Source organism: Teleopsis dalmanni, chromosome 2, assembly GCF_002237135.1.
Source record: "Teleopsis dalmanni isolate 2A chromosome 2, ASM223713v2, whole genome shotgun sequence".
In the NCBI taxonomy this organism is placed as follows: domain Eukaryota; kingdom Metazoa; phylum Arthropoda; class Insecta; order Diptera; family Diopsidae; genus Teleopsis; species Teleopsis dalmanni.
In genome coordinates, this window is record NC_051847.1 from 14,260,417 (window position 1) to 14,286,383 (window position 25,967).

The 25,967-nt window shown below is 29.5% G+C and overlaps 3 protein-coding genes and 1 non-coding gene across 6 annotated transcripts in view; 2 read left to right on the plus strand and 2 right to left on the minus strand.

Annotated features, from left to right (window-relative positions):
- Nucleotides 1-1,238: 1,238 nt before the first annotated feature.
- On the plus strand, nucleotides 1,239-5,039 carry LOC119673966 (DNA repair protein complementing XP-C cells homolog). Its single transcript, XM_038085084.1, has 5 exons — nucleotides 1,239-1,263; nucleotides 2,023-3,872; nucleotides 3,929-4,396; nucleotides 4,460-4,628; nucleotides 4,685-5,039. The coding sequence occupies exons 1-5, from the start codon at nucleotides 1,239-1,241 to the stop codon at nucleotides 4,960-4,962; spliced, it is 2,790 nt and encodes a 929-aa protein (XP_037941012.1). The 3' UTR covers nucleotides 4,963-5,039.
- Nucleotides 5,040-7,240: 2,201 nt separating this feature from the next.
- LOC119680435 lies at nucleotides 7,241-11,968 on the minus strand. Its single transcript, XM_038093246.1, has 5 exons — nucleotides 11,719-11,968; nucleotides 10,856-11,666; nucleotides 10,278-10,801; nucleotides 9,357-10,227; nucleotides 7,241-8,948 (listed from the first exon to the last, which is right to left on the minus strand). The coding sequence occupies exons 1-5, from the start codon at nucleotides 11,764-11,766 to the stop codon at nucleotides 7,417-7,419; spliced, it is 3,786 nt and encodes a 1,261-aa protein (XP_037949174.1). The 5' UTR covers nucleotides 11,767-11,968; the 3' UTR covers nucleotides 7,241-7,416.
- Nucleotides 11,969-13,210: 1,242 nt separating this feature from the next.
- Nucleotides 13,211-13,304, plus strand: Trnay-gua. The gene is made up of 2 exons: nucleotides 13,211-13,247; nucleotides 13,269-13,304. It is a non-coding gene; the product is annotated as a tRNA-Tyr (tRNA).
- A 3,646-nt stretch (nucleotides 13,305-16,950) lies between these two features.
- The window catches only part of LOC119680433, a 55,732-nt gene continuing 46,715 nt past the window's right edge, over nucleotides 16,951-25,967 (minus strand). Inside the window, exons 4-12 of one of the 3 annotated variants that reach the window (XM_038093241.1) lie at nucleotides 24,847-25,796; nucleotides 24,136-24,651; nucleotides 23,551-23,994; nucleotides 23,067-23,494; nucleotides 22,847-22,994; nucleotides 22,563-22,779; nucleotides 22,279-22,499; nucleotides 22,055-22,218; nucleotides 16,951-18,108 (exon numbers count right to left, since the gene is read on the minus strand). In XM_038093241.1, coding sequence (XP_037949169.1) covers nucleotides 17,446-18,108; nucleotides 22,055-22,218; nucleotides 22,279-22,499; nucleotides 22,563-22,779; nucleotides 22,847-22,994; nucleotides 23,067-23,494; nucleotides 23,551-23,994; nucleotides 24,136-24,651; nucleotides 24,847-25,796 — 3,751 coding nt within the window. In that variant the 3' untranslated portion in view covers nucleotides 16,951-17,445. Of the gene's footprint in view, nucleotides 18,109-21,825; nucleotides 21,951-22,054; nucleotides 22,219-22,278; nucleotides 22,500-22,562; nucleotides 22,780-22,846; nucleotides 22,995-23,066; nucleotides 23,495-23,550; nucleotides 23,995-24,135; nucleotides 24,652-24,846; nucleotides 25,797-25,967 lie in introns of those variants that run through there. The other 2 variants (XM_038093244.1, XM_038093243.1) reach the window with 2 other exon arrangements.

Here is a 25,967-nt window from a genome sequence, read left to right on the forward strand (position 1 = left end):
TTAAATATATTTTATGGTTAAATAAAAAACCAAAATAAAATCTATTGTTAAATAATTGTAGTTAAATTTAATTAAAAGAATATTAAACACTTTCAAACATACAAACACACAAAATAACATAAATTAAAATTGTTATATAATAAATAAATGCAGTTTTATTTGTGGTTATTTTCTTCTCTTCTTTAAAAATGTTTTGTTAGTAAAAATAATTGAAGCTCTGATATAGTTTTACAATTTTATATAATAACATATTCCTAATATTTTAGTTTTTATCATATTTTTTTTAAATTTTATATTACTAAAATTTCTTTTATAATTTCTAAAAAATCTTATATTAAAATTTGATTATTAAAGTTGTTATTTAAATTATTATAAGCAATTATTGTTTATTGTTATTTTGTTATAAATTTTTCCTTTATTATTTTAAAGCAAGGAATCATTTTAGCACACACAATTTATTATTGCACTTTTAAGAGTTTTTAATTTAAGAATAAAAGGAACTAAACCATATTTAAAATCGCAATAGTTCTAATAATGTCAGCACACTGATCATCTCTAAAGTCATATTATATTACATTATCAGAAAGGCAATGTAGATAGCAATCTAAAGGCAGAATCTTAAACTTCTCCAGAAAAGTTCTCGTTAACATCTATGTCCATGAAGAGTTATTTTGCAAAAAAGAAGACAGAAATAATATCGTGAATGGATTTTGCTTAATATATTGTGTACTTCTCTAGATTAGTGGATACATCTGAGAGAAAGAGAGAGAAAGAAAGAAAGAGAAAGAAAGAAAGAAAGAGAAAGAAAGAAAGAGAGAGGGAGAGAGAAAAATGAAAGGAATATAATTGGTTGTATGAATTTATAATATAAGTATATCAATTATTATTTATTATGTGCTGCTTGAAACTGAATTATAAATACCCTAAATATTAAAAATACTAAATTAAGAATTTTTACTAGTTATGCATAATATAACCTATAAACTTAGCTGTAAATATGCTGTAGATAATTGTGAGTCTCTCTAAGAACAATTTATAGTTAACCAGTATTAAATATTTTTTTTTTTTAAGTATAAATGTTAATTTATATTAAATGAAAAAATTATTTTTTTTTTTTTAAATTCAATATTATTGTTAAATTATGTTTTTTTTTTTCATATTGCTTTATTTTATTATATTATTTGTTAATGTTAAATTATTAAATTATTATATTATAAATATTATTTTATTATTATAAAATGAACTTATGGGTACAAGTTATCGGTAAAGATAGTTGTGTTTTTGTTACCTTTTGTATTTCCTTTGCCGTTTATAAATTATTGAAAATTTAACTTTGAGTTTTAACAATAACCAAGTATGTGGGCATCATAAATTAGTAGTAATAAGATAAATAATACAAGGATACAGCTTGAGATTAATTTCTGTGTTACTACAATTATATAAAAATTGATTCCTTAATACCATACTGTAAAACCAACAAAACTGGTACTGATTGTACTAAATGCAGTCATCATTGAGAATTTTATGATCATATGTCAGAAGTGGAAGACCAAAAAGTTATCCGAAGTTTTATATTCCATTTGCATATATCTTTTTTAAATTCTGTAAATAAATACGTCTACACTATAAATAACTAGATAATGATAATAATCGAGACCTTACAACTTTTCAAAAATTAGTTCCTGTAATACCGTCGTAATGTATACAAATACAATTAAAATATATAATTAGAATGTCGTCAAATATTCGTTCCCGATCGATTAGAACAAAAGGAACTAGCTTTTGTAGAATGAATATTTTCACGTGCTTGATCCTCCAACAATAGATTAGGTGATGTTTCAAAAACCAGATTCGTATCTAGTTTTAATTAAGAATTCAGTTAAGAAGTTAAAAAAAAATCGTTTCGCTACAATTTTTATCTCTTTAGAATAGTACCAATATTGCTCTTCTATGCAATAGGTTTTTATTTTTTCATTTATTAAATATAAATAATAAATAAAATTAATAGAATTTATATTTCAGAACATAGCACAAGTCGCAGTGGTATCGATTCTTCTGTAAATAATTTGGATCACAGTATAGAAATAGAAGTGGAAATACCATCTGTCCATGGACGTCGTAGAGAAAAAAAGAAAAAGGAAGACATAGAAATGGCATTTAGGCGAAGAATAAATCGTGACATGAAAGAGCGTCAACTTTTATTGCACAAGGCTAGTCTTCTATGCCTTTTCGGTAGAAGCTACAAATATAATCGTATTCTTAATGATACACTGCTAATGTCTGCTGCACTAAAATTGCTACCTGGTAAAGAATCATATCCAAACGAAGGAGGTACTGAAGTTAAATATTTCGTGTCTTTGGTTAAGTGGTTTAAAGGTACGGTTAAAGTTGCGGATAATGTATTTTATTCAACGAAACGAGTACGCAACAAACGCAAAGAATTGTTGCAGCAAATTCAACGTAAAGAAGCACTTTGTAACCAAGATCTTGTTTTTATCCTTGTTATTCTCTTACGAGGTATGGGCATACAATGCCGTTTAATAGTAAATTTGCAACCGCTTCCTATACGACCACCTCAATCGGATTTATTAGTAATTAAATTGAAACCTGATGATGGTAACAATAAAGAAACTGTACCACCTAAGAAATCAAAATCTAGTGAACTATCTGACAAATCTAGTAAAGAATCAACACCAATGAAATCTGAAAAAAAAATAGAACAAAAACTTACAGCTGGTGTTAAATCTAAATCCGCTGAGAAAGACAAATCACAAGATGGTAAGAAACTCAATGAAGGAAATACGATGAACAATGGGGACAATAACAAGAAAAATAATAAATCAAGCACACGTACAAAAGCGAAAGAAACAACAAATTTAAAAGAATCAAAATTAAATTCTAAAAGCGATTTAGAGGAAATTCCAGTTTCTACCAATTTAGAAGTAAAAAGAATCAACAGAACCAGGCAAAAGCCATCTACTATTGACGATAACATCAATGCAAAAAACACCAATCCGAAAATACTTATAACAAAGGCAACCGAAGATAAAAAAAAGAAAGAATTGAAAACATCCAGTTCTCGAAGCAAAAACAAATTGCCAATTAAGGAAAATGAACTTAATAAAGATGCGGATAATGTTGGAGTTTCAGAAGTTATTGAAGGAAATAATAAAAAACAAAGTAACTCAAGGACGAAACCAAATATAAAAAAATTATCCGCTTCAAATTCAGTATCAAAACCAATATCCAATAATATAAATGAATTACAAGATGTTAATTCAGGTAATGCGGAAGCAGCTAGTATGACAGCTTCAACATCTACACTAAATTCAGACACAACAAAAACTAAAAGCAAAAGACCAAAAATTTCAAAACTTATAGTACAAACCGCCGGAAATGCTAAGTCAAATAAGCCAGACGAAAAACTAAAAGTACCAACTAAACGGGTTCTACGTCCACGTCAAAATTCGAATGAAGCTACAAATACTGCCGAACAAAAGAAAAAATTAGCCATACCACAACTTGATGGTGCACAAGATTTTGATTCTGATGAGGATAAACCGTTGAATCATCGTAAGAACAAAACTGCTCCAAAATTGCAAAAACTAAAATCGCGTAGTAAAGAAGAATCAGATGATGATTTCAAACCATCGCCTCCTAAAAAACCGAAAAAAGCACCAATTCTGCCAAAAGCAGTCCAGAATTTACGTAAGGATCGAAGAGTACTCTCTACAGATGAGGAATCATCTGACAAACCTAAAAGAAAACCCAACGCAGCAGATATGTGGTTGGAAGTGTGGTCCGATAAACAAGACCAATGGGTGTGCATAGATTTATTTAGGGGGGAAGTAGATGCGGTTAATTCAATACGGGTAAAGATAAATTTATAATATAGAGAACAATCTAAATGTGTTTATTTTTCCAATAGAAATCTGCTAGTCCTATTTTAGCATATGTATTTGCTTTCCAAAGTGATTTGAGCATAAAAGATGTTACAGCACGTTATTGCACAAATTGGGCGGCAACACTCCGCAAATTGCGTGTCGATAAATCTTGGCTTGAGATGGCGATTTCACCTTATTATGGTGTACGTACGGAACGTGACAAACGTGAAAATCAAGAATTACGACGTTTGCATGAAGAGAAGCCAATGCCTACAGCGATATCGGAGTTTAAAGATCACCCACTTTATGCGCTTCAACGGCATTTACTTAAATTTCAAGCAATATATCCACCTAATGCACCAACACTAGGTTTTGTACGTGGAGAACCAGTTTACTCACGATTCTGTGTGCACACTCTACATTCAAGAGAAATTTGGTTGAAAGATGCACGTACTGTAAAATTGGGTGAAGAACCTTATAAGATAGTTAAAGCACGTCCAAAATGGGATCGGGTCAGGACTTTAAAATACAACTTAGTCTGAAATGTTTGTAACTGATTTGATTTATTATTTTAGTTAACGCAAAGTGTTATAAAAGATCAACCACTTGAGATATTTGGTTATTGGCAAACAGAGGAATATGATCCACCAACTGCTGAGAATGGAATTGTGCCACGTAATGCCTATGGTAATGTGGAACTATTTAAGGAATGTATGTTACCTAAAAAAACTGCACACATACGTTGTAAGTATAATTTACAATAATTAATATTTTTTTATTTTAATTTGAATTATTTGAAGTGCCTGGTTTACAACGAATTTGCAAAAAGCTTGGCATTGATTGCGCTAATGCAGTTATTGGCTTTGATTTTCATCAAGGCGCTTGCCATCCCACATTTGACGGGTTTGTGATATGTGAAGAGTTTCGAGATCAAGTAACTGCAGCGTGGTATCAGGATCAGGAAGAACAAGATCGTAAAGAACAGGAAAAATACGAAGCACGAGTTTATGGCAATTGGAAAAAACTTATTCGCGGTCTTCTAATCCGCGAACGTCTTAAGAAGAAATATAATATGTAATTTAATTTCTTACTTTAAGAAATGTAATGAGCATAAGCACATCATTTAAATTTTATAAAGTCAAATTCTGTTTTTGTAGAATACATTTATTCATTTTGTTATTCATTTTATAATTAATAAATTTACTAATATTTTGTGTGAAGTATATTTATTTTAAAAGGAAAGATACAAGTTTGAAATATATTTTTAAACGTTGCTAGGTTAAAATTTTATGGTGCATTGACAACTATTACACAAAACTCGAAAATCCGCGATATTATCGCTGCTGTGAATGGTGACCTACACTGGATCGTCTTAATAGACGAGTGTTTCTCGGGCATAGTTTCGGTCATTTATAAAACTTATCACTACAACAACCATTATTATCATTATGTATTAATTATGACATGAAATAATTAATATATATTTAGGATATCTTTAGGTCAAATAAAAATCGTAGCAATATATATATATATAAGTTGTATGTACATTAAAAGTTAAGCTCTAACTTAACTAAGAGGAGTAAATCTTAGAAAATTACCTAATAAACAATTGCTGTATTTATATCTCCAGCTATTATAGGTATGGGTATGTAAATTTTGTTCTCTCGGGACAAATAACTTAAAATGAATTTGTAATACTAACTAAAACCCTAATGGTTAAAATGATAAGACTACATTATATTGTCTAAGTTCTTGAGCCGAGATAGCATTACCACATTAGTTTTATTGTTAAATACTTAATAATTTTTTTTTAAATTCGAAATAAAACATAACACACAAACTTATGTTTGCTGGACTCACTTTTTATTCAGTTCGAAAAAATTTTTAAGATAATGGTGTCTTTTGAGTTATGATTTATTCACAAGCATGCTTAGATTTGGCAAATCCCAAACAATATGTAAGAACAAAACGTTACACACTAACATGAGACCGTTAACAGATTGAACGGCTATAACTATTTCATCAGTGCTATCACCTTTAAAACAGTCAAACTTTATTTGATACCATAATTTGTTTGTTGCATGCCTTTTAAATAAATAAATAAAATAAATTATAATGTGTGATGTCTAACTACAGAAATTTTCTTCTAATTTTTATTACGTTTTGTTGTTTTATTTTGCTAGCACTTTTTCTAATTTCTTTTATTCTGCGGTTTTAGTGCAGTTAACTAGCAATTTATTTTTTTAACTGCATTCCATTGAAACGTAAACATTTTTACAAGTAAATAATATTTATTCTGTATTTTGTATAAAATAGAAATTAAATTTGTTTTGAAATATAATCAAAATTATTTATATTTATATAAAATAATAATTTATAGAATATAATATACGAAAAAATAATCTTTAATGTTTAATCATTAATTAGATAATATTCTGATTTAGAAACAAATTAAAATTATAATTATTTGCTTATACATATCTGTATGCAAACAAATATAACAATTACAATGTATGAGTACGTTTAAAATACAAAAATGAATCATCGTATGGTGTAATACAAGGATGATTTATTTTCCAAGGATTAAGCCCATAAGCGGCTTTCTTTTTCTAACGTTAAAAAAATTTAAGTACAAACCAAGCTGTTGATTAAATCAAATAATTTTGAATTAATAATAACACATAAATATAAATAAATATAACATAAATATTTCAAAAATAATGTATATTGAAATAAAAATAATCATATATAAATTCATATCAAAAATTCGTTTTTTAACTAAAAGACGGAAGCCTTTTGTTTATATTTTTACACTCCATTGGAATAGCTAATACTTTATTGAGTAAATTATATTTCAATTGAAACATTATAATAAATTAATTTTATGGAGTCATCGCAGAGGTTACAATAATAATAAAATTTAATATAGATTTAATTCCATTTCACTTATCCATTATTTGAAAATATTATATATATAATTCTTTAAGTTTATAGATTAGTGTTCAGGCATATATTTATATTTATAAATTATTTTATAAATTGTGAAGAGAAATTTTTGCAGTGACAAATTTAAATATATCTAAGTACGTTATATAGTATATGCTTGAGGCTTTTAAAAATAAGTTAGGCTAAAAATGTACATTGCTGTATATGTTTTTTTATTTATTTTTAAATGGAATGATTTTAGTTTAGAAAATTTTAAAGTTTAACATTTAGCAATATTAACAAAACTCTTAAAAATTAAATACTAATTCTTATTATACACAATATTTTTCGTTCATTTCTAATCAGACTTTATTAAATAAACTCTTTCTAACTTTAATATTATTATTACAAAAATATAACTGATATATAATAAAATAAAAAACAAATATAATCTCTGTTATCTAAAATCTATAAAGTAAAAGTTTGCTTCTCATCTTTGGTGTTTTTTGGAATAGGTGACAATTTCTTTAAGTAAACCCATAAATTCTCTTCTATTTCTATTAAGTACATAATTTTTAGTCATACTAACTTAGTAGTGAAATTAAGTTTATGATTTAGCTGCTGTGCTAGCATAGGTCGGTGTATTTCTGTTTATATCGTTTACTGCGCTATTAATAATGTTTGTGCCTTTACTTTGATTTAAAGCTTGTAAGCGCTGTTGTTGCAGCTTGTAAGTATTTTGTGTTTTTAGATAATCAATGTACATGCGTCTGGCTTGGTTGAGCACTCGTGTCACATTGTGTTTACGCACCATCTTGTCAAAATGCATAGCAATTTCATTGTAATCCATACCGCTCTTCATCACGGTGTTACGATGTTGCAGCAGTAAAGTAAGACAAAGAAACATTAGAAAAGGATTGCCACCGCCAAACTCTGTGGGGGGAGGCAATATGGGTGGTGTTGGTGGTCGACTACTTGTAGTGGGACTGTCATTACTCTCACCTATTTTTTGCGGAGATTTGATGAAGGCTATATCATCTGTAGCGTTAGTCGCCATTTCAACGGGCGCTGTATCTAAGATATCTGTAGAAATTGGCACAAGCACTTCTGGCAAGCTATTGCTGTTTGGTATGCTAGAATTACCTATTAAGGTGTCGGCTACTATTTCACTTTCATCAATAAATGGATTTAATTTAAGAGTCTCCAAAGTACTCGCTAATAACGCTCCAGCGGGTTCGTCCATTAGAATACTATTGTCTTTACTATTTAAACTATGATTGAATAACTTCGAATGCGACCACATTTCCCTAAAGTTCTCTTTACTATTTTCTTTTGTCAAATTTTGTAAAGGCTCAATACTGCTTCTAGACTTGGCATCACGATTTCTACGTCGTTTTAATAATTCGCTTATATCAGGGCATTTAATTATTTCATTTTCTTTTAAATCTTCAACCAAATCTAAAGAATCTTTATCTAATTTTTCATATTCAATGTCACAATTGGTATGCACATTGGTTGCTAATGGTTCTCCAAACACCTGACGATCTAAATTGTCAGCATCTAAACGTAATTCTCGTGTGATAGCAGTTGTCATCGGATAGTATTCTTGATCTTGATTATCATCAGGTGTGGAAACAATATCGTCATTGAAAGGAATACTAAAGATATTGTCAGTAGCTTTATCTACCTCTTCGACCAATGTTTGTTCTAAAACTGGTGTCTTGTCTGGTGTGTGCGCCCTAGTTGAAGAAAGTGAGTTTAACTCCAAATGCAAACTATTGCTGCTCAAATTATTTGTTTGTTGAATTGCGGTCGCGGCAGTTGAGCCACTCCATGTTGTTTCAGGCACAGAAGATGAATCAGAATCATCTAATGATTTGACGAAGGCATTCTTTGTTAACTGCACTAAAGCGTGTTGTTGTATTGTTCCTGTTGTACTCTGCATACGAGTGGGTGACGGCGATTTAGATTTATCCTTGTCTGGTGCTGTATTAATAGAGGAGTTGCTATTTGTTAATGTAAATTTATCCGCAATGCGATTTTTATTTGCTGAAGCAAAGTTAAGAAATTCATTAAAATTTTTGACTAGTTTCTGTTGCGATTTTTCATTAACAGTATTTGTTTCCTCAGTCGCAAGTCCTAAAACAAAACGAAAGTTTATAAAGTTTACTTATTAGGTGGTGATATGATGTTGTTGTAGCGCATTTTAAACTAGTAAACAAGTTGTATATAAAATCATAAAGTTTGCGCAATAGAATGGGATGGAAGATAAGAAACATAATGTAGGAAAGGAGAAATGAAGGGGTGGTGATCATAAAACTTGCACAATAGGATAGTATGGGAAGAAAAATGGGAGACATAAGCTGCAAGTGTAGAAATGGATGCAATGTTAACCTTAGTCCAGACGAAAGCAACTACCAGGAATAAGTTTAAAGAGATTTATTCAATGTCTTATTTAATGTATGATATATAGAAAGGGACTAAACTATGCAACCTGTGGGGGGGAGCTTTACTAATGTTCTCAATTTGTTTGCTTTTTCTACTCACCTCTTCTACTTGTAGCTGCAATTTTATCCTTCAAATCTTTAAAATGTCCACCACTGTTAGTACTCACGCGCTTCATACTCTCACCGACACTTGTCGCATTCGCAATCTGTTTTGCAATTATATTGCTTACAACATTGTAATTGGAAAGCACATTTTTATTTTGTAACTTTGCTATGCCTTTTGGAATTTCAGCTGAGTTACTTGTCGGTTTACTACTGTCTTCGCTCGTATCGTCTTCTGTCGGTGACGATGAAGAACTATTTAAAAATAATTTTGATATAATTGCTTGTTTATTGTCAGCTAATGTAATTTGGTCTAAGTGCTGGTCATTTGGTGTTTCATTATTATTTGTCTGTACAGCACATTGTGCGTCTTCTATAAAAGGATTTGTTGGATGAAAAATAAAATGATCAGATTCCTTATTGCTTGAGTTGGTTAAAAATACATCGTCTTCTATATCTGCTCCAGTAATATTTGCAGTGTTTGTGTCACTTATTCCAGATTCAATTTCCGTTTCTGTTTTGGTTTCATTTTCACCTTCTAAAAGCATCAACATTTTTGATTCATCAAGACTTTGATGGGCTTTAGCAGAAATATGTCGTTGTCGACGTGTAGCACGACGTGGTATATTATCGTCAAGACTTTGATTTAGATGTTTTGATGAATTAAGCGAACACGTGTTGTTACCCAATGACGAACTTAATGAGCTCAACGAAGCGGAAGAGCTTTGGCGTCTTAGAGCACACACCTTTGTATAGGGATTTTCACGCTGTTTTACTAACATATACGAAGGGCTAATTGGGGGACCACCAGAGCTAGAATATGAACTAGATGTGTTAGGTGTTGAACTTTCCAAAATAGGCACAAATTCCTACAAATCAATCAATGTATTATTAAACAATTATTTTTGAATTTGTTTACCTTTTCATATAGATACAATTCCCTGTCCGGTCGTGCATCATGTTTAAGAGAACTCCATTGAACTTCTAACATTCTTAAGGCATCTTCAAATGGAAATTCCCGTTTCAATTCAAGCAATAACCAACGATAACAAAACAATAAGTCATCTGCCTGCTGGGATTTCAAGTAATCCCAAAATTCTGGATCATAAAAACTAAGTGCTTCAGTTAAGTGTGCAAACTTCTTTGTCATTGCTTCACCATCTAACATAAAGTTTCCACGTACTCGCGCCATTATGGCACAAAAACATACATATGCTTGAGCTTCGTCGTTCATGGTTACAAGTAATGGTGATGCAATATCCGACATGCCTTGACAGTAACTAACCGATGGATGATTAAGTGCATAAGTTGTTAGTATATTAAAAAGTGATGCTATATTTTGATTGTCGTCACTGCCTGCATAAAAAGGATGTAATCGATCGGTACGAAGTACATCTTTTTTAACCATACTGGTAACATATGATAGCTCCCCTACAACACAGCCTAATCAAAAGCAATTATATTAAAACTGATATGATATATTTTATTTTTAATTACCTTGTTTGATAGCAGCTTTCCATGTATCTCGCAATTTATAATAATTTTCCGATTTTCTACGCATATAATCCATACGCTGGTGCCCATTCATACCACTTGGATAAACATTTAAAATATGTTTCCAAACAACACGCCTTAAACTAGGATCGATACCACCGAAAAAAATCACTTTACGCAATTCATCACTGCGTTGTATTTGACCGACTGCATCCAAAAATAAACGGAATTCATTATCAGAAAGAGGAATGCGTGGAGGTAACGTAGCCATTGTTTCTTCCGATAAGTTAAACGCTTTCTGCACTATTGAAAATGTCTTTTCCATATGATTCATTATCAAGCCAGGCAATCGTGTTTGCATATGTTGCATATATTTTTGTGAAGCCCCAAAAGATTGCTGCAATGGTGACATAATTTCACGAGTGCCACTCGATGGCATAGCTTGTTGCGCCAACATATTTGCACTTTTACTATTACTTACTCCATGCAATATTGTGCTTGTGCCAGTTGAATCAGTATCCCAGTCCTTCACTTCAGTAAATGGCTTTACGTCTATCTGCAGCATAAGACAAGGCTCAGTTGCTGTTTGTATGGATATGTTATGTATACGCAAGAAAGCAGCATCGAGATCCCAGTCTGACAATACAGATAAATAGGTTTCATTGCCTGCTGGATCATAAGCCTTATATTTAATAGAAAAATCTGATTTAATATCGAATGCCTTCGCCAATAAGGAGTACAGGACTTCAAGAGAGGTGATTTGTGGGTCAACACTAAATTTACGCCATTCTGGCGGTATGTTTTGTTCACATTTCTGAAAGAAAAGTTTTACAATTGCTAAATTTCAAGGGAATTGTTTTATATACCTTCACTTTTACTCGCACCGCCTCCCTTGCATGAATATTGTTGGACATAAAGTTGAAGTATTTTTAAACTTTTATAGTTACTAGTAATAACTTGTTTTTGTTAGAGACCAATTCGTTCTCATATGTTAGTCACATTCAATAACTTCAATATTGCATTGCGTTCATATTACATATTTCGTTTACTTTTGCTAAAATGTAGCAAATATGAAAAATGCTTGCTAATAGCAGCAGCCAAACAGATGAAATGAATGACATTGAAAGAGTGTTGTTAACTTCGCAAAATAAAAAATCCCTTTATGCCTACCGTAGCATTCACAAATCATATGATTAATCAGATTAAAATATATGTGAAATTCAATATATATTTTTAATAGAAAACAATTTTTAAAATTGTTACAGTCAAACTTATTGTAGCACTTTCTCTATTTACATATTTTCACGATAAATCCGCTAATTGTGAAACAATTAGTTATATATATTACATAAAAAATTAAAAATAATTGTATCAAATCGGCACAATTATTTATCAATTAACTTTAATTCCGACAATGTAACCTAGAAATAAGCCAATATATCATTTACGATATGTTAAAATATAATGTTAAAAAATTTGAAATTTTATTGCAATAAAATTATAAGGCGAAACATAACGACTAGAATGCACTTCCTATGGTGCAACAATTTAATTTCGTAGCTTTATACAATTCAATATTTCGACCAACTAATTCCACCATGTTATATGTCTACTATGCTATTTATTGATTTTCGCGTTACTGGGCTTTACAATGTGTTTACACTTATACAATTCACTCGACATATATGTATATATAATAATAAATGTATATAAACGTCTCACAAAAATGTTTTAGTAAGTTTCAATAACATAAATGCAGTTAAATTGTAAGTGTTTACATTAACTTCGTAAAATCGCTGACTAGTTGCATAGCAAATTTATTAGGCAATTTGTAGCTCAATTTAGAATCCGTTCACAGAACAATACCGGTTATTGTATAAAATAAATAAATAAAGTGAGTTTGGTTTTTGAGAAATTACTACAATATCTTAACTCATATTATGAAAAAATATATATAAGACATTAACTTGATACTGGTATTGTTTACAGATGATGATGAACAGATGAATCATTTTCAATATATTTAAAGTTTTCTAATTAAAAAATTGCATGTATAAACTATTTTTTTACAATCTGTAAATCCGTTAATACTGAAAAAAACACTAGCCCTTCCTTTCATATGATATTCTTCGTGTCTTAATGAAGTCATTTCTTGCATTTTTTGTACAGGAGTGTGAAGTTGACTTGTATAAATATATATTTTTTTTGAATTAAAATAAACATATATGTTCTTGTATTCAATTAAATTTTATTATATTTATATTATGCAATTAATTATATGCAATATATATTTTATATTATAATATGAAATTTATTAAAAGTAACTGAAATTTAATTATAGACTTACGACGGACAAGACCTTCGATAGCTCAGTTGGTAGAGCGGTGGACTGTAGAGTGCGAAACAAAACATAGATATCCATAGGTCGCTGGTTCAAATCCGGCTCGAAGGAGTGTAATTTTTTTTTATTTTTATATGAATATATGCTACAAATAAATTAAACAAATAAAATTACTTAACAGCCTAATTAATAAGGTTTTATTTTTGTTATTATTTTATCTTGTATTATTTTAATACAATAATAAAAATTATATTTGATTATATTTTCTTTACAAATAGGTTAGATACGTTCATTATTACCACATATCGTCGTCCACTTCTCATATCGATATGTTACAACCGGTCGTATTAGTTTTTCATATATTTTCACTTTTCTTTCATTTCATTACATTACAGTTTCGAATATCCATATAAACAAATAGCGCGATTACAATTTCTCTGGTATTTCTAGTTGACAACGAATTACAGTAGTTATTTTGAGTGATTTTTTCCACTATGCTATATGCCAATATATAGTACCTTATATCTAGATATATCGAGCTTTAAAGTTATTAACTATTTACAATTATTATACTTAATGGAGTGACCATTTGGCAGATGTTATAGTTGTTGGTGGTTTCCATTAAGCGATATTGACATATAGTTACTAAAATTTATTGCTAATGCATTTCCCTGAGAAATCGGAATTGTGTAAAAATTAAATCTTATCTAATATTTTTATTTTCGGCCTTTATTCGAGCAGTTGTCTTTTCATCTAGTTTCGTCTATGCAAAATAGTTTTTATTTGAAGCATAAAGATAGTAGAGATCTGTATAATGCTATCAACTTAGAGGTCTGTATAATGTACGTATTACTTTAATTTTTTGAGTGATGACAATAAGTACTGGCGGACAAGGACCCAGTTATGGTCATAACTTCAACGATTTAAGTTACTTAGAGTCCTAGATAAATTTTGTCTAGGTTAATTACAAATTCGTACGATCCTTAATCACAGACCTCTTGCCTAATGATGTTAAAGACAAGCAATATTCTATAAATTATATTAATTTTTTAGATAGTGGCAAAAAGTTATGGTGGGCGCCAATTATACGGTTTTCCGGTTTAACTAAGTTAGAATTCTAGATATTTGGTTTTGTTTATATATATATATGATATGCTAAACTTGTCTTATAAATTATAAGCACCGATTACCAAAATGAGATAATTTACTGTTTTTATCCTGGTTTATTTTTACACAAAATGTAAAACTTTTTTTTCAGACGGTTTAGGCGGCTTCTTTTAGTGCAATCTCTCGTAACTCTTACCCTTTTTTATATTATTGAAAAAAATTATTTATTTATATAGAAATAAAGCAAAACTTTAATTTTTTAATTACTTATTTATTAAAATAATGTTAACAATATATTTAATTAAGCATTTTAAAATTAACAATCGCTCTTACACTACTTCTACAATATGGTAAATTGATATTATAGTCATAACTGAATAATATATTTTTTTTATTAAAATAATGTTTTAAAAACAATGACTAATATTTTATAACATAATATTAGATTTTATATTTTACATAAGAAAAAAGTTAATATACTTTTAAAAAATTTTATAATAAATTTTTGAACTAGAGAAAAAGTTTATTGAATATTGAAACTAATCCAAACCAATAATTTGAGATAGCAAAAAATTAATGAAAAGGCGAAGTACCGATTAAATCAGTATAGAATTGGAATAGAGAAAAAAGAAATATATAATTTTAATATTAAAAATATATTTTATTATAATTTTTTTATTGGTAACTTTTACGAATCTATGGTACTCATATCACAGAAAACTTAGGTAAGTTATCTGTGCTCATATATTCTTTAATAAAAAAACTCCTCTATTTAGAATAAGTTTAAGAGTACAGAACTGATTCAAATTATATTGAAATTGTTTAAATTTAAAAAATGAAAAAAAAGTTTAACCAGCTATTTATATACAAAAGTACTCTTTACGTAAGTACAGGCTCACAGTACTACATAAGTTCTTATTTTTTTAATTTTGATATATTTTCGATCGTACATGGATCTGTTTTTCAACATAAATAATATTTTTCTATTTTATATTTAAACCCTAAAATAGTTAAAATTATTTTAATATGAATATATTATATAAAACTGATCCTACAATTGGAATAAAAATATTTTTATCCTATATTTTGTGAGTACGATACCATTATTGTTTTTCTTACTCTCAAATGCTTTGATTTGTAGTGTTAATTTAAATTTAAAAATACTAATTGACTTGAGGCACTATATACCATATATACCATGTATAAATACATATATTTATATTAATCCTTTTTATATGTTTATATATAAAGAATATATATAAAGAATGTCTCGCATTAAATAGGCATAAATGTAAGAGGTGGCTTACTGGTTCAATAAATAAAAAACATTTATTCGATGGGTGATCTTCTTAATATTAACCGATATATAGAGTCTCAAAAAAAAGTTTACCAGAAAAATAATTGCTATAAAAATATCAATATATCAACAGTAAGCTACCTAAACTCAAGAAATATTTTAAAAATAATATAGTACTAATATGCAAAAAATGAACAAAAAAAATTATACAAATATTTTTAATATACTTTATATGAATAATGGATAAAATAAAGTTAATATTTGATTTAGAGCCTTGTCTTGGTTAGTGTTTAACTAATCGAAAATGAAAAAACTATTTTGTAACATTAAAAATATTTATATAATTTTCTTTTAAATTTTAAGCATAACGGCATCATTATTCGACAATTATTTTATTCTTTTCATTTCTTTCCGTTGTTCGTGCCATAAGTTAGGTTTGAGACTTTGTTAGTATTACTAGATATATGATCCAGTTTGAGCATTGACTGTTTGCCTGAATCAAGGTGTTCATTTCGGAAGTGATATCATTTTTTGTTATATTATATATCTAAGCTGAGGGAACTACTTCAACACAACAACTAAGCCATCATGGGTAAATGTTAAGAATCGATATTATATTGGCTTATCCAGCTTTTGTAGTGGTTAGACTTTGGCTAGATTTCTGCATGCACTCTCATTTTTCCACTAAACATACAATTTTTTATTTGCATAAAAAATTCCAAAACAAAATGTATTTTAATAAAGTCTAGCCAGTGTCGATGCTGTTAGTATGTTATGCTAAAGTTTTTTCGTTTAGTGGACAAGGAAATCACTTCCTACGCTTATACCATTTTAATCTTGGGTACCTTATATATCTAAGAATATGTATAAATATATAATGTGTTTTATATTTTAATTATTATTAATTTCAAAACATACTTTAGCATTTTCGCAATCGACTAAAACAACTTAACAAAACAAATTTATATTATTTTTTTTTGAAATTTAAAAATAAATTGGCTTATAAACTTCTTATATTAATAATAATATTATATACAATTTAATTAAAAAAAAATATATAAAATCTAAGCTGTTAAAAAATAATTGCTTTTAATAACAGATTTACAGATTTACTAGATTTTTAACATTAATTTTAAAATTAATTTTTAACATTTTTATATAAAAATTATTATTTATTTTTATATATGTATATATACTTACTCATGTTATATACACTATTCTGATTTTATGTTTGCATATAAAATGACTAAAAATCTTTGTTTATAGCTATAAATTATACTATATAAATATATAGACAATTATTAAATAATTATTGAATTGAACATAAAATATAAAAGTTGAAAAATTTGCAGCAACAATTGTAAATAATTTTCTATTTGGTGGTGATGAGGTGAAGTCTATTAAATATTAATAAATTAATGAAACTAACTTTGTGCAGTGTAGAGAGATAAATTGTACATTGGTAAAGCTATTTTATAACACTTTTGTGATATGCGGGAGGTCTTTTTGGTTATTTTCTTGCCAAACGTCTTATGCACCATTTTTCATTTTCCATTTTCCGTTTTCCGTATTTTACTGTTTATGAACTATTAATAATATTAAATAATTATTAAGTTACGTAGAGAAAGCTTGGCAATATGCATACAATCAACATATATGCAGTAGTGCTGCAAATATTTTTTATACTTATTTTAAGTATAAATTTATATCTAATATTAATATTATTTTGTATCTTATTTATATTTGTGGCGACGTAAGTCTTTTAAATTATCATTGCATCAATTTGTCAATATGGGCGGCTAACAATGGAGTCTACCACATAATTTTTTTCTTCTTGAGTTTGACTTTTTAATGCTTTGGATCCTTATTGTAGTCCACATAAACGCGTACAACTTCACCGGAATATTTACGTTGGGATGGCATAAAGTAGAAATCAGGCGTATCAGCGCCACCAGTCATGCGTGGATCCTCCCTGGAATTATCGCGATAATGTCTGCGTTCATCGTTGGCTGATGTTTGACGTGGCGTGCGACGATCGTGTGTGTAATATCCTGATGGTTGCATGCTGCTTTCCTGCTGCTGTGAGCGCTGATGTTGCTGACGTGGTAAGGAGTAAGCACGTTCACCGTATGAATTGCGACTGTAGTGCGCTGGGTCGTTTGATCCATTACGTTCGTAATGTCCATTCGAGTGGCTATTGCTGCTGCCATTGCGCTGTTGGGTGCGTCCACCATTTTCATAGTTATTTCTGGTTCGATTTTGATTGTTGTTACTAGTGCCATTGCCATTCATACCCTCGTAATAGAGTTGCGATTTACTTGTTGGCGAATGTGACATAGGCAACGTTGTTTGTTGGCTACTGCTCGTCGAAGATCGATTACGAGATTTCTCTTTACCAGAAGCTGTTGTTGTTGTTGTCATAGTTTTCTCTTCCGTTTCACCATAGGGATTAAAAGCATAATTTGTATTTGAGGCAAATTCTTTCCAAGGCGAATTCTGTATAAGCGTGTCCTGTAAAAGAATTGTAAACAGAATTTATAATTATTAATTGACATATAAGAAACCTCAACCAGTCAGCATTTTTCCATAAGCAAAAAAATATATATGGCACAAAATTTTAATTTATAATTTTATATAATTTTTTAAGCTGAAATGTGCTTTAATCTTTAATATTTTTGAGGAAAAAAAAAACATTTTTACAGAATGTGCATTGATTTTAATATGAACAGTTAAATAAGGGATGGGATATTAGGAGCAAAGGGTATGTACATATTTATGGCAGGTATTATTGTGTGTGTATGTACGTGAGTAAATTGAATACCAGTCAAACAGTTTTTTTGCTATTTTTTTTATAAAAATTGTTATTTATTTTTATTGTAGAACGGTTTATAATAAAATTTAGTTTATATTTAATGATATTAACTTTTTATTAAACATTTTTTTAATATTAAATTACCTAGTTTATAAGAATTTATCGTTATATTTATAACATCTATATACGATGGATTAGGTCGATCGATAAACAGACTAAATAAGGCCATCATAAGAGATTCAGCGTCCAGTAAAAAACACGTTTTAAAATTTTAACCATCATTTTTTGTATAAATAAGGACTTAAACCGCATAGCACATATCTTAATTCAATTATATACCAAAGAAAAAATTATGGTAAAATACAGTTTAAATTTTTTAGTAATCACACATGTTCAATTCTTGAGACAACATGTGTATGGGTCATTCAAGTTCCTACTATTTATAGAGCCAGAGATAGAACCATTTGAAAATGTTTCTACATTGCCAATTCTTAAAATCCCATGGGTCCATATCTCCTAGGAAAAAAATACAAACTTTTTTCCCAGATACGGGTCTTCTTATTTTATAAAAAGAGCTCATAAAAATTCTGGAATTTCTAGATGACTTCTTAAACCCAATCATTCATGCTTGTATAGTAAGCATATAAATTTTGGATAACATATAATTAGAATAATTAGAATGGCTTAAATGTAATAAAGGAGACGGTTGTAATAGAAAAATAATAATAAAAATACTCGTATTAAAAACTGTATGGAAATATGAAGTTTTTTTTTTATAAATTCAGACTCATATACGGTTCTATGACAGGAAATGGATCATATTATAAAGATTATCAGAGCTTCAAATTATGGGTATTATGGTAAATTTAAATCACCTCAATAAAATGAATTATCAATTTAATAATTATATTATTAAATTAAAACATATATATTATTTTCACAACTTTAACTTATATATCCTATACACGGGGCCTTACACTTTGTTCCCAGAATACTTAAGTTAGGTACTCCAAAGCTTAGAATATTACGAAGAAATAATGCAGTTCGCGAGTAAAATGTTCGCTTGGTGAATACTAAGATTTACGCGTAGACACATAATATAGTATTATAATAAGCTTTTCTGTGTAATATCTAAAAGTATTTATTATTATATGTATAATTTTGCAATGTTATTAAAAGTTGTTATCTAAAAAGTGCAATTGAAAAAGAATTTACTTACTATTTTATAATATTCCTTTTATATATATTTACAATATTAGTGTAGAAAAAAATGATGGTGCGTTAGAAACAAAACAATTTATTTTATAGAGAAATGTAATAATTAACAAAGAAAATAAAAAAACAAGAATTTTAAATAAAATAATCAAAAATAATGCTGACTGGTTTCAAAATTTGAGAACAGAACATTTAAAGTTAATTAGAAAAAGGAAATGTTAGATAAAGAGTTTACGAAACACAAAAAACTTAAATAAAAATGATAATAAATAAAATAAAAATATCGCATTAACAAACAAAAAATGTTAAGAAAATAAATAATTTATTTTTATATTTTTACTAGATTTATATATTAATATTACACTCATATTACACATATTCTTCAAACCTTACTAATTAACTAAGTAGTTGCTTAACAAGAGCTGGTCTAATCCTTTAAAGCGGGTGTATAACAATACGTACACCAATTTAAGCCGGATTCCAATTTGTTAAGTGGCAAAGTTTCTCTAACTAGATCAGGTTAGTTTCAATCAAATTTTCGATTTCTTCCTGATTTCGTCACCGACTTGGGTCTGTGATTTAAATCTTGTGTAAGTATACATATGCATTTAATATTTGCCGGAGACATTTCTAATAATATAGATAATTGCTATAATTGATATTATCAGAAAAAATAGATTACTATGCTTTTAAACTTAAACAATTAATATTTTGAAACTATTTAAGTGTTTAGTGTTTGTAAAGGAAAAACTAATCGTTACGGTCAACAATCCGGAAGATTGGAAACTTGCGTAAATGGCCTAACTTGTTCAATTCTTATACAGGTTACATTATCAGAATATATATTGTGTTAAGAAAACTACAGTTGTGCGAGACAAAAGTATAAAAATAATTTGCTAAATAGCTCTGCAAATGCATAGTACACCAGCCATAAGAAAGAACTGACGTATTATTTTATAATGCCTACACCCACAGTTCCTATGTAAATCGTTTAAATTCATTTTTAAGAAATTTTTACTGTGTTTATTTTACATTAATCAATTTACTGTAGACTTTCTTTCCAGATATATCTGGTGTTGTGGAGTCCCTCAATATAAGAATTATGCTAGTAGCTAAATTTTGGATTCTGCGGTAAACAATAGAATTTCTTTACGAAACTGGATATATACTAAAATGACAGGCTTCCTGATCACAATCGCATCGTTCAAGTGGCTGCCATTAGAGAAACTATAGTATATCTTAAAGTGGGTTATATGTTAAATAGAAACACATATTTATAATATCACATAATCAAGTTGCTTAAACTCCTTGACTTCAGTCTAAATTACATCTAGCATGATTTATGTATATGAAGCAGCTCTAAACAATATGTCGACATAGTTCATTATTTCAACATACGAGTATCTTATAGGTAAAGAAATAATACTAGAAGAAAAATATTTCCTTAATTGATTTTTGCTGCATACATGATGATATAAAAGTGAGGTTGAAAAAGTTTTTAACTCAATATTTTAACAATTTTATTAGATTTACTTTAAATTAAAAAAAATATTAAGTTGATATATCATTGATATGGATTGAACTTGAAATTAATATAGTATGTGTTTAGAATATATATAATTTATGTCGTCTATTTGATTTCTGAATTTGTGAGACTTATAAAAAATATATATATATTTTATAAATAACTATTATAACATATAAACTTAAAGAAGCTAATAAATAAATTTACTCATTAAAAAATATAGAATTTATATTTAAATATCTAAAAATTGAAAACAATGAAAAATATGAATATAATCATTCAGGTCCATTATATTAAATCAAAGCTAATGAAATTACTATTAAATACCAGTTAAGACTTTTTTATATAAAAAATAAATTAAATTAAAAAAATATAGAGTAGACACAGCAATAGATGTGAGAAAGTTAAGAGTAAAAAAAGGTGTAGAAATGAATTTTTTAATTACCAATGCAATTTTTTGGGACTTGCAACTATATCATTTAAATTTTTTATTATAAACATTTATTTTATAATATATAAGTATATTATATTTACACACGTTTGATGTTACGTTCAAAAATTAAAATTTATGCATTAAATTAAATTTTACTGACTTTTTAATATATGGTATTTCGGCTTTATTATACTTTTCTAATTTATTTGTTAATTCATATTAATTATTTTCATATATTATTGATATATTTTGGTAGTGTTTATATTTGATTTAAATTTTTTTAATTATAAGTCACTAGATGGTTGATAGTAACGTTGATGTTGGCGCTGTTGGTAAATTCTCCATTCATCCGGTATTACATAAACAAGCTTCAAAAATAATTGCATATATTTTACGATAAATAAGAATATATAGAATATAATAATAATAAATGTATAATATTTATTTACTATTGTTTTAATTTCATACAAACCTTTTGAGTTTTACTTTTACGCGTAGTAGAATACACTGTGCATATAATTTGTATCAATGCAACGAAAATCAATGCAGCTAAGATACCCAGGACAATATATAATCGAGTACCAGCCAGCGCTAAGAATGATGTGTCTTTTTCATCATCATTTTCTGCAGATTTGACTGTAATAAAATTAATTTTATCTTTCACTTATCCTATTAGAATCAAACTGTTGCACTCACATTGTAATGCTTCAAAATCTAAAAATTGTGGATCTACAGTTAAGGATCCAACACGGCCTGATGCAACCTTCTCTAACAAAGCGCTTTTTATGATTTCACCCCTCTTCAAGTTTGACTCACTGTCATTATCTGGTATAGCGTTAGTGTCAATAGCTTGCCCTTTTTCATAAGCTGCTTTATCAAACATAGTGTGTAATTTAGCTACCATTGAAGTCCCCTCTCTATAAATAGTATATTCAATATATATATAGTATTAAAGTTATGTTTGTATGTTTTGTTCCTACTTTTCGAAACCTAAAATTTCAGTTTTATAATAGCCTGGTATGTTATTCAATATGCCGTTGAAGGAATCTGAAATAGTTGCAGCCAAATTATTAAATTCTACTGTGCCGGGTTTTGGTGCCTCAAAAGATTCTGCCAAGTTCATTAATTTAACTCCAACAGAATAGACTAAACGGTCAGGTGCTGGAGTTGTTGGTGCATTATAAAGGTTTTCCAATTCTGGATGAGAAATATTTTTTTTCGTTTATGTTTGTTGTGGTCGGTTTAAAGAATCATGATTACTTACCTTTACCACATGATTTTAAGCATACACGTTTCGATGACACTGCTGGTATTTGTTCATGTTTACGTATCTTTTTGTTAACTGGATTGAATTCACCTCCCAAAACAGGGAAAAATAAATACAAACAATGATCCTCAGTGAAAGATAAATCCTAAATAAAATTAATAGTTTAATTTTTTCCCAAACTCCTTTACAAACTTCACTCTGTATATATATATATTACCTGTTCATCGTTACTAATGCGTTTTCTGTTAAATTCTAAAATTGTAACACCCTTCTCTATACGGCCGGAAGCATTATAAATGTCTTGTCGATCATCTAATTTAGGCGCTGAATAACCATTAATCCAAGTGTCCATTAAAAATGGACGCCCATTTCTATCTACCCAACCGATTATAGCGTCGGTTTGTGACATTTTCTCATCATTACTAAAAGCAATACCAGTCCATTTTTGGGTATTGCTTGTTTCGACATGCCAACGCATTTCATCACCTCGACCCACAGTTGCCCAGGAAGCATAGTATTCACAAGTGTGATTTTCAGGTAAACAGTTTGATGGATATTTCCAGTGACCAAAGCAATTGTTTTCCAAAGTATTAGTAGTGGTGTCTTTGATATTGCTGCTCTCATTATTGATGGGCTTTTCCTTTTCTGTAGTATAAAATTCAGTATAAAAAAGCTGTTGAAACACATCTACACATTCTTACCTAAGAAATTTATAACTGTTGCACCGCGCTGCATATTGTGGCCATGATATTTTAATTCATCTGGTTGATAAAATTCTTGAACCGAAGCGGCTTCTGTTTCAATACCAGATGGTGGAATATGTACGTATTTATTGGGTTCTTGGCCTCGGGCCCAAATTAGATGTGTTAACGCATCTTCAATGGCATGATCTGTAGGCTCTGTTGCAGCTAATTTTTTACGGAAAATGATGGTTGTTACACCATTTTCCTCGAAGCCAGTACCTAATGATAGATCAGATTTTCCGCCATAAAATTCATCAATTCGTGGTGTGGAACGGTCTCGTGTATAATAATCACCAACACGACTTGCTTTTCCACGTGCGGAGCCAATGACGATATCTGTGCAATCCATAGGATTGAAGTCATGTCGTGGAGTGTATGGATTAAGTTTTAAATTGACTTCATCTATGATAAAAAAATAAGTGATAACATATTAGTAATTCAAAATTAATTAATTATTTATTTATATTTGGTGTACGGAATAGTAAAAAAGAAAAATTGTTAACTATTAGTTATAATTGTTGCTCGTGTTGTATAATTTGTTACCTGAAGTTTGTGGTGTTAAGGTTTTCTTTACAACTAATTCGGCATCTGATTTAGGCTCAGGCTCGGATTTCGGTTCAGGTTCAGAACTGGGTTCCGGTTCCGATTTTGGTTCTGGTTCTGATTTCGGTTCCGGCTCTGAACTTGGTTCTGGTTCTGATTTTGGTTCTGGTTCTGATTTCGGTTCCGGCTCTGAACTTGGTTCCGGTTCCGAGCTTGGTTCAGGTTCTGATTTTGGTTCAGGTTCAGATTTTGGTTCAGGTTCTGATTTTGGTTCAGGTTCAGGTTCTGATTTTGGTTCAGGTTCAGGTTCTGATTTTGGTTCAGGTTCCGATTTTGGTTCCGGCTCTGTCTTTGGTTCTGAACTTACTGGTGCTGATTTTACTTCTGGTTCAGATTTTGGTTCTGGTTGAGGCTCTGCGGTTGTGTGCTCTGATGTTGGTTCTGCCTGTGGCTCTGTACTTACTGGTTCTGATGTAGGTTCTGGTTCTGATTTTGGTTCAGGTGTAGTTGTGGGTACTATAATACAATATTAGTAGCAATAATTAAGTGAAAATGTGTAGGAAAGAAACTTGGACGTGTAGTGCATATAAGTTAGTTAAACACTGTTTAGACACTTCCCTGAATTGAATGTTTATTAAATGTTAACTACATGTTTGTTCAGTGCAGTGTGCTACCCTCTTACATGCCGTTATATTAACTACGTATAATTACCTTCTATTTGACGACGGCGGCGTCCAGCTTTTGTGCTAACACGATATGATACGCTGGTTGCAATAGAACTAACGCCATCCATATTTGGTGTCACATTTTCCACATGATTTTCCGCTAAACGTTTAGTTTTCTCTGACTTAGGTTCCGCTTGCGGCTCTGCGCTGCTTGGTTCTGATGTGGGTTCAGGTTCTGCTTTCGGCTCTGATGTTGGTTCCGGCTCGGATTTAGGTTCTGGTTGAGGTTCAGCACTGGGTGGCTCTGATTTTGGCTCTGGTTCTGATTTCGGTTCTGAGGAAGGTTCTGGTTCATATTTTGGTTCTGGCTCTGAGGTTGGTTCAGGTTCAGACTTAGGTTCAATCTCACTTAATTTTAAATCTGCTTTTAAATTATCACCAATAAGTGGAAAGTTTTTACATGCTTTGGTCAATGAATTTGGACGCCAACCTAAGCCAACCCATGATGTACCGTTCACTTTTAATACCATTTCAATTTCTTTTTGCTCTTCTAATACACGCCAAAACAAATGATAATCGGGTGAAAGTACTTTCTTTTTATATGCAGAGAAATCTAGTTCTGTAGTCTTATATGGAGAACGTTTGTTACAACCTATACCATACCAACCAAGGTTACAATAGCATTGTCGTCGTGGCAATGATGTGCTCTGTAAATCTATGCACTTTCCTTGAAGACCACAGTCTTGATTCGTAGTACATTCATCTTTGTATTGGCACTGTGGACCATAATAATTTTTTTCACATTTACAACGTGTTGGATAATGTTTGCCATTTCCAGAACAGTTTTCTCTAAACTCTTTTCGATTTTTGATGTCGACATCAGCGCAAGACCAAAAGCGATAGTTACCGCCCCATTCATCGGCCTGACGTAGTAAACGTAATGTGCAATTGTGGCACTCGAATTCGTTAGGTATGCTTACTTCGTACGATTGTGCCCTGAGAATCAAATATGCAAAATTTAGCGTAGGAAGAAATTTTCTTACTATAAAATAAGTTAGATATACTGTTGGATATAAGATCGATGAAATCTTAAGAAATATTTTTTTGAATATGATAGAGTTGTTAAGTAGACAAATCAAGTACTCTTAAAACTTAGAAAACTTTTTT